Below are 11,485 nucleotides of genomic sequence, written 5' to 3' on the forward strand. Positions count from 1 at the left end.
TATTTTGATTGGCTGTAACTTGGTCAATTTTGGACTTAGAAATGTTGGTTCAACTACCAAAATACATTAAAAAATTAGGCAAAAAAAAAAAAAATAGTAGTTAAAATAGGTGGTTGTCATTTAAGAAAAAAAGTTGTATTGTGCATGCGCAAGTCTAATTAAGTTAAAAAAATTCATAGGCCATCAAAAAGTGTATTTTTATGTCATAACAACCAAATAGAAAACAGAATTCAAATTGTATTGCCCTACTCAAAAGATATTGAGTGTTCTCAATTAGCGATTACACACTGTATAATATTATTATTATCATACCAATTAATAAAAATTGTTAAGAATAGGAATGTATAAGTTTTATCGAGAGTTTTATAGTATTTATCTAACATATTTTATTTGTGACAAATTCATTCAATACCTCAATGGACATCTTTCTTCAAATATTGTATGTTTGCATAAATTGCAAAACTTTAAAACTGTAATAAGATATTTGTGATTCACATACTAAATATACCTAGACTTGATATTCAGAAATGATTTAACTTAAGTTCAATTATAAATTCTCTACAAATATTATGATGACCATAACATAAATATTAAACTTCAATACATTGTTTTCTTGGATAACCTATGACACCACAAAAGAGTAACATTAACTAATTAAAGTACCTATTACCGAATGGTAAAGCAAAAAAAAAATAACCAGGCAAACTGTATTTTTTTCTTTGATTTCTTCTATAGTAATTTAAACTATGAAGAATTAAAATTTTCCCAACTAAAAACATATTATACATACTTCTACGTTATAATAATGCACCAAGAATTATAAACATTGATTATATTGATTATTTATAACCAATACTATTTATAAAAAATAAATATTTATATTTATTTAATTATATTTAATTCTAACTTTATTACAGATATCATAAAAGATTAATAATACTAGTTACTACCTAATTTGATTGAACTCTTAATCAAACTGAGATATACATTTGTAGTTAAACCATAACTAAAAATTATTAGTTTTTATAGCCTTGGGAAAATATTCTATACACAATTACATAATTTATATAGTCGATGTCAATGTTCAACAGAGATAATGCTGCCAAGGATAATAGGTTGGTACATAATATGGAAACTGGTAATTTAAATAATTAATTTTATTGGACAGAATAAAATGTATAAATTAAATTAATTGTTACACTTATGATTTGATAATTTATGGTTCGAAGTTCTGGGTCCAGTTATAAACCCAGTAAATAAACCCAGCACAAAAAACACGTTAGGTATAGTTAGGTAGGTATATGATATGAATTTATAGGAATTTATAAACGTACCTATATACAATATGTCCCGTGAAGAAGTGACTAGCCGGAATCATATGATAGTACCTATAGGGTATGTTATGAAAAAAACCCCTTTTTGGTATTTTTTTGGTACTGATTTGTTATAGCCCAGCCAGGGCAAGTGAAAACTATATAGCCCCGCCACTCAGGTTTGTTATCTCCCCCCATCCATAATAATAAATATAAAATGATGAGTTTATTTATTGATATAATATTAAAAAAAAATTAAAATTAAAAAATGTTAACAAAATGTGTAGGCTTTCCATGATTGCCAAAATTCTGCTACATCTTTTAAAATTATTTCAATTGGATCACTATTATTTAGTTTTGATCGCCACATAAATTCTGCAATGTACAAGTCTAAAAAATGTCTATCCGTTTTTCTACGTTTTATGTTCCCCCATTTGACCAAACCCCACATTCTCTCAAAATTTTGTGTGTGGGCTGCAGAGTTAGGGTCAACAAAATTGTATCTATAACTGACTTAATAATGTTAAAATACGTGTTGTTGCAAATTAGAATTTATTAGATTAATAAATATCAATAAATAAACTCAATATTTTATATTTATACGATATTACAATGTATTTATTATTATGGATGGCGGAGAGATAACAAACCTGAGTAGCAGGACTATAAAGTTTTCACTCGCCTCAGCGGGTCTATAATAAACCAGTACCATATTTTTAGTGTTCAATTTTTTTTTATCAAAACCAGACCTACTACCTATTTGCTAATGTTTCTTCAAAACTTTTGAACTTTTTATGGTAATTTTTTTTTTAAAGCTATTTTATCGAGTATTTTATTGAGATATCAACTACACAATTAAACCAGAAATATACAAATTAATTCCATTAAATTTAAAAAAGTTAAAAAAATTAGAATTTTTGAAACTTGAAGTATACTATCAAATGACACTGGTAGGTTACTTATTCATGGGATATTGTATATAATACCTATAAATAGGTACTGATTCAATGTTTATACTGAATTCCATTAAATGTCACCATATTTGATAGTAAAGGTACTGTTTTTGAAGTAGGGTCATTGGACCCCCCTTCGATCATGCCGTCCCGTCTTGTTTACTTGTACCCCCATGTTACCTATTGTATAAATTATCACAAAATGATATATGTTCTTGTTTTCAAATAAAAACAAAAAAAGTACTGTTAGTTATTTAAAGTTTTGTCAAATGTTAATAGAATACAGTATAAAATATGCTCGAAAATATGTTTATGTAAATTGTGTTTCATATAAGGTTGTAATTTATAATACAGTACCTATATATCAGGGGTGGCCAAGCCGCAGCTCGCATCATAGACTTTTGCGGCTCGCATCTTAACGTAACATTAGACGTATTTTTATTAATATATTTGGTGGCTTGCGAGTCTCTTCTCGCTGACCACTCCTACTATATATAGTATAAAACATGCTAATTAATAAAATGCCTAGATAACAATTATGGTATATAAATGTATAGGTAAATTGTTGTATAAAAAATGAGTGATTGTAACAAATAAATAGTTAATTTTATTAATCAGTAAAATTATACACCAATACAACTGACTGCGCTAGGGTATAGGTACAAATAAATATTAACTCAGCAATACGTTCCAAACCAATATATTATATAACTTGAAAATAAATTATTAGGTAGGTATATATGGGACTATTTTAATTATCAATAATGAACATAAAATGTATGCATTTTAGTATAATAATATATGTAGATAAATACCTACATAATATATAATATGTACAATACATAATATGTTAGTCCAATTAAAATGATTTATTATATTCATAATAGATACATAACATGTCAATTATTATCTAATTATTTAGATAAAAAAAATATGAAAATAATATACTCATTACTCATAGGTCTATAAATTTGACTAATAGATATGTGTAATAAAACCTCGAATAAAACCTAATTTTAAATTTGTCCATCTATAATTTTTGGCTAGACAATATAAAAAATTAACTATAGGTACCTACCTACTTTCAAATAATTTTATTGAGAGTACCTAAACCTTAAATGAAAAAAAAAATTTGTTTAAATTGTATTCAATTTGGAAAAAAAATTCAATAAATGGGTGCCTACCACCCAGACCCAGGTGAATATAAAATTAAGAAAATAACTAGGTATTTTAATTTAATTTTGAACAAATATAACAAAATATATTTACGTACAGAAATGTCCAAAATTAATTTGATTTGCACTGACAATATAAGAATACTTTTATATCATAAATGAACTTATTTGAATCAATTAAAAAAAAAAAAAAAACAGTAAGATTTTCAAAATACCAAAATACCTAATATAAAATTTATATCTCATAGGTATATTTTTAATAATTAATATTTCTGTACAAAGTAGTTTAGAACTGTAGGTATTATATAATAATACCTATAGGGCTAAGGGCTGGATTTATTGATAGTCATTTCAATTTTCACCAAATATGCTGTACTAGTTTAAAATAAAAAAAAATAAGTTTAAAAATAAATTTTTAGGTATTTAAATAAAAGTGTGATTTTTTGAATTACCCAATTCAACCTACCTATCTATGTTTTTTTTTACTACCTATGTATTTATGTTTGGGGTACGTCGTATCTACGTCCTACAGAGTACAGATAAGACTTTACACAAGCAAAGAATATGTCAAGTGTCAAGATACGAACCCAAAATCTCTTTCCTACGCGTCGCGTGCGGCTCTTCCGTGGGCGACCACTCGAAGTCGGTCCTGGACACTTTGGCTCCCATAATGTTCGGTTAGGTCATGGTCGGGAAAACAATAAAATCAACTGGTCGACCACACGACACGAGAATTTGTGCACACCGTCCGTCGGGCGTACCTAGGAACGACTTTTATTACGCAATCGATCGGTCGCGATGATACGGCACGGCGGCAAACACGGAGCACGAGCCGCGATTGAATAACTGAATGGTGTCGCGAACGAGCGCAGGCGAATACGGTGCCGGTAGCCTATCTGCTGGTCGGCTCGGCGGGAGGCGTTGGTTATTCCGATCTTTCCCAAACCGTCCGCCGGGCGCATGTCTCCGCGAGCGTCTCCCCCTCCGAGTCACACCCGCAGCGATTGTTTTCGTTTTAAAAATATTATTATATATTTTTTACGACGAGAGTATTGTTATTACGAGGAAAGGTACAATCGTCGTCGATTGGCACAAACTCGATTATAATCGTCCAGACGCGACTATACGAGGAGACCGTAATATGGGCCGATATTCACCGGTTTTATGACACTATTCTATTTTATTAATATTAACATAATATCGTATTATTATTTTTCACGATTATAACACTTGTAAAGAACCTTTTAATCGTGATTTTTATTTTTTTTCAGCAGGCTATATTATAGAAAATCGATTTTAATTTTTGGATTATTTCGATTGCAGCTGCCGCCAACCGTCGGTCGGAATGATAATAAAAGAAAACAGTGGATTATCGATCGTTATTCAACTCTCCGCTGGGCGCCGGCCATAGTCCTGTAGCTGGCTGCCGCCGAGATAGCTCCTCTTCATTACCTATGTAATTACCCATAATATATGACCATAGCCATAATCATATTAATTAATATTTGTATTATAAAAATATTTCATCAGACTTGGTGTGGTGTCTATTAACACTAGGGCATTGGCCTTTAATATTTTACGCGTTGTAGATGATTTTATTGTTCTTTGTGTAATAATCTAACTATAATATTAATTTTCGTATTAATTATTATTGTCTGATATCATTTATCAAACTATAGGTACTGCAATTGAGATTTCACATTCATGCATGATAAGTACATACAATTAAAATAGTACCATCTCCTAAAATTATGTACTTACCTACCTAACAAATTTATTATGTTGTATAATATTGTTATTTTGTTCGAATGTTCGATTAACAAATATGAAATAATATCTATAACCTTAATTTTAAATTTTAGATTCTAAGCGGAGCGATGAATGTATCTATTGATTTTACAATGATGTTTTTTTTTTAAAAAAATTGTTTTATTTGTATGTGTACACGATGGGTAGTCAAAATAATGCTTCGATTTTAAACTGCAGTTTCTTGTTCGATGAGAAAGTGAATCAAGTTGGTGCATTGGGGAGGTCAAAATTTAAAATAGTAGTTTTCAAAAGCGCCAAGAAAAATAAATCAAGGATAAAGGGGAATTCTAACACAAAATCGGGTTTCGACAAAATCGATTTTGGTGTTTAGTGTAACTCTGCAACAAATAAAATTACCGTAGATACATGAAATTTTCATTAAATATTTTTTTTTAATTTTATTTGTTAGGTAAAAAAGCGTGGAAATGTAATACAAGATTCCGGCTATATTGTTACAATAGTAGTTGAAAAATATTAAAAATACATACGCACAATTTTTTACAAGCATTTAACAACATTTATCAAATTTTAAATTTTAAAAATAGGTGGGCAAGTGGGTGTCGCTTTTCTGTACAGTAGTGAGTAGGTTACACAGTGTGTACATTGAGTCACTGTAAATTGTAATGGATGGTGTTAAAGTTGATTTCAATGATATAATATCATTGTTTAAGAAAAACGATTCTGAGCGAATACGGTCACTGTCGGCCAGTCAGGCTATGATATTACTAAGTATATTTGATGATATTATTGTGAATAAAGTAATTTATATAAGACCTTGTTTTTAATTTTCAATCCTTATAACTATAAACGTTGAACATTTTATACATTTTCAACCACAAAATAATTATTACATTTTAAATTTGATAATACGTTGTCAAAATTCGAACTTTATAAATGTTTTACGCTCAACTTTTTTTTTTACATGAATAACAACTTATGCGGAATTTTGTATTATATTTTCAAGTTTTTCGATCGAGCGAAAATATATGATGTATTAACAATAGAAATAAAATAGAAAGAATCGAAAATTTCTCATGATCATAAATAGCTCAAAAAGAGTTGAAATATTCACTGAAAATGGCCATATTTACATTTTGTGAAAATTTAAAGTACCTACCTATATATTTTATACAGTTGTTACTACTTATTTATAGTTATTGTGTTGCACTAAAAAAACAAAATTAATTTTGTCAAAAAATGGGTTTGCATACAAATTCTCATTTCACATTTAATTCTCTCAGACGCATTTGAAAAGTACTGAGAATTCCTTATTTTTAATAAAACCATAGACCAACTTGATCCACTGTCCTACCAGAAAATACGCTGCAGACTGCAGTAGAAAGTTGGAGCATTTTTACTATCGTCTATCTTAATGTGTGACAGGGACAGAAAAACCCATATCATTTCATATTTTTTCGCTTCGCTCAGAATCTAAAATTTTTTTCAAAAATTATGATTTAAATTTTAATGCTTCATAATTATGTGAGAAAAATATTTCCATAAACATTATTGCTATTAATGCTTTTTGAATTTTTGATATCATCTGTGATGTTTAATAGCAATTAGCAAATATCATCACTTAGTATATAATAATTAATAGGTAATTAATATAGGTAGGTACTTCCCACTTTCCCGATTCGTCATTACATGTTAACCCTTGTGTTATTGTTTGTTTAATCGATAAGAACATAGTTACAAAAACGTAATATTTATTTTTAAGTCTACCCAGTATAGGTACCTACCTAATATTCATATTTATAGTTACGACCTAAATTATGAATTAATTCTGTAAAAGAATTACACTCGAAGAATACCAAAATGGATAACAACAAATTCAAAACACAGAAATTACAACAAAAATTTCATTTCGACGAACATAACATAGAGAAAATATGTACAAGTTTAGAAAACGGTATGCACTACTTAATACTTTTATTATATACCTAATATAGATAGGTAAATTATATTAGACGTTTAAAAAAAAGATTTGTATACTTATAGCAGAATAAATTAAGTAGCTATAACCACTAGCCGGGTAGGTAGATCTTTATCTAGAGAAACATTACACTATAAATTATTTATCACTGTTCATTATACGTATTACGAACCTACATACAGGGTAGGGCAAGATACTCAAAAAAAAGTATCATGATACATGATACATACATTTAGTGTATCAAGATACAAGATACAAGATACATGTATCAAAGATACATGATACTTTTATATTTCCAATCAAATTTTATTAATTATTAAACGTAAAACGTCTATACACAATTCACTATACCGTCTATACATAATAAATACATAATATTATTATTATACCTACATAATAATAGTATTTATAAATACTTATAAAGTCATAAATCATAATTATATCAAATAATATAATAAGTCAATAGGTACACATTATACATTTATAACTAATACATCACATTTATAATATAAATACACCAAAATTAAGAAAGTACATAAAAATTACATCTTAATTTATACTTATATATAGTTGCTTTATGTGTATAATAAAATTGGTTATGGTCTATGGACTTATGGTCAAAAATAAATAAATAAATGAAATTTTTTATGGTCTTATGGACTTAATAGTTAATAGTTATGCAAGTTATGGTTAGTTTAAATTAAATGTTATTTTTATAAATAAAATCTTGGTTACCTTTAAGGAAAATTAATTTTTCAAACATGTGGTCGGATAGATTAGATCTACTGGGTGAGTGCACAAAATTAGCAAATGAAAATAAACGATCAACGGGAGCAGATGAACATAAACTTGTGTTATATTTTATAAATAGTTTTTTTATTGATGGATAATTATTTAAACAGTTTAATGATTTGTTATTGTCGTTAAAATAGGTAATTAATTCAAATTCATTCTGTGATTGCTGTTTATTTTCAACCTGAGAAGAAAATATAAAAAAACCGTCTTCAGAATCTCTACTGGATTCACGGTTACTACTTACTACATTCATTAATAATTTGTTACACGGTTACACTCATATCTAGGCAGCGGATTCATATTTTATGAGACTATTGACTATTGACTGCGTGTGGGCTACGGCCATACGGGCGCCTTAATTTAATTTTATGTTTATCAGATTATCTTAAATTTATAAGATTGTGTGGTACATTTTTTCGTTATCGTTAATATTTCAGCTGGATTGCACCTGGACAATATTTTTCGTACAAATACAATCCGCGACGAAATTATTTTTACAATAATAGTATCTTGTATCTTTTGGCAAAAAAAGATACATGATACTTGATTCATTAAAATTATGTATCATGATACAAGATACAATTGTATCTTTGATACGTATCATTGATACATGTATCTTTGATACTGCCCAACCCTGCCTACATAATATTATATAGGTATAATACATTAATTACACTGGCAACTTTTTAAAATATTATGACAACTATATTATTTTCCTGAAAATATTTTTACCATAGGTAGGAAATATTTTTATGCTGTGTGGATATGTTTGCTGGTAATTATCATTACTAGGCCAAATGCTTTGGATAAAGGCTATAGCTCTACCTAATGTCAATCAAGTACCCATATTATATGTACTATGTAGGCGATAATATTAAAAATATGATCAGGAAATGCAATTTTGGGGTTTTTCTTTTTTGACATTTTATAGAAAACTAGCAAGTTTTGTAATTTCTTCGATTTTTATCGCGATCTAATTATTGATATTTTTAGTTCATGCCCCGCAATATTGTAATTTGTACATAAGACAATATTGTGCCTCGTAAAAATAATTTTTTTTTATTATTTGTTCTTCATAATATAATATAGGTCTTATATGCATACCTACTGTTAGATATCAATTTTATCTCAGTAGTTAGTCAATTGTCAGACCACAGTAAAAACGTATATCTATAAAAGTAAAAATTCAAAATTCGAAATACGAATACTGACGTAATATCAGATTTAAAACACTTATCTGCGATTCCAATTTATTTTTGACAGGCCAAAGCAAGCGGTTTACAAAAAAAAAGATCCAAATGCAATTCCTTGTTTAAATATTGACAATGGGCATTGAAGTTAATATGAGATACTATTAAAACCCACCATAACTATAATTTCTAAATTATTATAAAAATAATTCAGTTAAAGTACCTAGTGACTAGTGTGAGTGTTCAATCACCTAGTAAGTAGTAACTTAACTATAAGCACTAGGCAGTTACCTAATTATTATTTATTATTATCAATTATAGTTCATCAATAGGTTACTTATGTCACATATATGTAAAATGTAAAAAAAAAATGTTTTATTTGAGTTTTTATAATTCAATATTTAACGTACAGTGGCCAAATCTAAATGGGCACTGTATACAATGCCCGGTCAATATTAACGTATTCCAACTTTTCCCTCGAAAAACAGGCATTGGGGACAGTGATCAGGAACTGTGCACGATGCCCAATTTTATACTTTGACCGTAACATATATATGACAATTAAATCGTGATATTTTTGAAGCCAAATCAAAGGTGTATCTAATTTTCGATGAATGTGTCTATACTATAATACAATAGTTATTTTTAGTAACCTAATATAACATTATTTTTATTTATAATTCAGAAATCGAAAACTTGAAAGTAGTCAAAATTCAAAATCAGCCATTTCAGACACCCGACGTTCAGTTCTTTAAAGCTGCATTGCAAGAAACTAAAACCAATACTCTTTTAGAATTACCATCTTTGGCACCGTCTGTCAAGAATATTTCAAACACTTCACAAAACGAGGTTTGTACTTTGTAGTATACGAGATAAATAATTTATAATAAACTAATTATAATAAGCATCGAACGTCCCAAAATATTAAAAGTAGGTACATTGTAATATACATATAAAATATTATCAGTCGTCGAAGCCTTAAAACCTAAAAAAAAAATATATATATTATATTATACATAATACGTAGGTACAATAGTTTATTGTGTGCCGAATGGCAAGGTTGGGAAGTGAGCTATATCAGTCGCGGATGACGTGTGGCGAGGCGAGGCGCAGGCGAGGGCCGCATTTCGACCAAGACTGAAATTGCCTTTCCGCATGAGCCACACATACTACGTTAAAGGTAATGAAGGCTGCAGGGATCTATGCAACAACCAAATAATTATACGAAAACAATTTTATTTCATGAAAGAAACGTCATGTTTACGCGTTATGCAAGGAGGTTATAATATGAATATGAGATGTAACCAAAAGTCCAAAAGCTTATGTTTTGTAAAGACCGTGGTATAGATTTTAGTGTCTGATTGTGAGCTCAGTACTTTTGGGGATTTCCACTTTACCGGCCGCTGCACGGAAAAATGTCGCTTTTCAACGCAAATTTTTGGTGCAGGCGTGACAAAAATAATATTTCATGGAACTATGGAAGAAGCGATTTCGTTTTATATATTTTAAGCGTCGCCAAAAGTAAAATTACCTAGTAGTTTTTAAAAGCACCTGAAAAAACAAAAACAAATTAAGGAAAAACTGGAATTTGTAACCAACTTGGTTGTCAACAAAATCGATTTTTGTTTTTGGTGTAACTCTAAAACAAACGCCCGTAGATACAATATACAGTTTTCACTGAATGCTTATATTAGCATTTTCTTTACATTATAGTTTTTTTAAACATTTTCAAAATATATTGACTTGTTTTGAGGTGATTACGGACATTTTCAGATTCCAATTTTTTTTTAGGTTTTTTTTTTCTATAAATGTCAATAAAATTGTATTTGTTGGGTCAAAAATCTTTAAAAAAAATATTAAAAATACATAGGCACAATTTTTATTAATAAGCATTTGAAGTTGGAATTTTGACAAAATTTATCAAGTTGAAAATTTAATAATTATTTTGTAGTTAAAAATGTATAAAATGTTCAACTTTTATATAGCTAAGGAGTAAGGATTGAAAATTTAAAACAATAGGTTCCACGTAAATAGGTTTATATAAATTACTTTATTCACAATAATATGTTCAATAATACGTTGATGAGTTCTTTAGAAAGAACCCACTTGCAGTAACCTTCTGTACGGCAGAGTGACACTCACTGGCCCACCTTTTTTATCTTGCGTATCACAAATGCAAATCATTCAAATTGTATATTACACAGTAATTTTTAAACGTAGGTATATGGTTAATATAAAATATTGTAATATTGCATGAAACACGCTCAGATAGCAGATACATTTGGCTGTCCGGGAAATGCTTAAATATGAGTGA

The 11,485-nt window shown here is 28.6% G+C and overlaps 2 protein-coding genes across 4 annotated transcripts in view; one reads left to right on the top strand and one right to left on the bottom strand.

Moving 5' to 3' along the window:
* Nucleotides 1-4,281, bottom strand: part of LOC100162405 (sphingolipid delta(4)-desaturase DES1-like) — a 7,767-nt gene extending 3,486 nt beyond the window's left edge. Inside the window, 1 exon segment of the mRNA NM_001162061.2 lies at nucleotides 4,029-4,281. Coding sequence (NP_001155533.1) covers nucleotides 4,029-4,110 — 82 coding nt within the window. The 5' untranslated portion in view covers nucleotides 4,111-4,281.
* Nucleotides 4,282-6,950: 2,669 nt separating this feature from the next.
* Nucleotides 6,951-11,485, top strand: part of LOC100570230 (WD repeat-containing protein 78-like) — a 22,762-nt gene continuing 18,227 nt past the window's right edge. Inside the window, exons 1-2 of one of the 3 annotated variants that reach the window (XM_016803756.2) lie at nucleotides 6,951-7,162; nucleotides 9,857-10,020. In XM_016803756.2, the coding sequence (XP_016659245.1) occupies nucleotides 7,069-7,162; nucleotides 9,857-10,020 (258 nt within the window). In that variant the 5' untranslated portion in view covers nucleotides 6,951-7,068. The remainder of the gene's footprint in view (nucleotides 7,163-9,856; nucleotides 10,021-11,485) is intronic. The other 2 variants (XM_016803754.2, XM_016803752.2) reach the window with 2 other exon arrangements.

This window comes from Acyrthosiphon pisum, chromosome X (genome assembly GCF_005508785.2).
Source record: "Acyrthosiphon pisum isolate AL4f chromosome X, pea_aphid_22Mar2018_4r6ur, whole genome shotgun sequence".
Lineage (NCBI taxonomy): Eukaryota > Metazoa > Arthropoda > Insecta > Hemiptera > Aphididae > Acyrthosiphon > Acyrthosiphon pisum.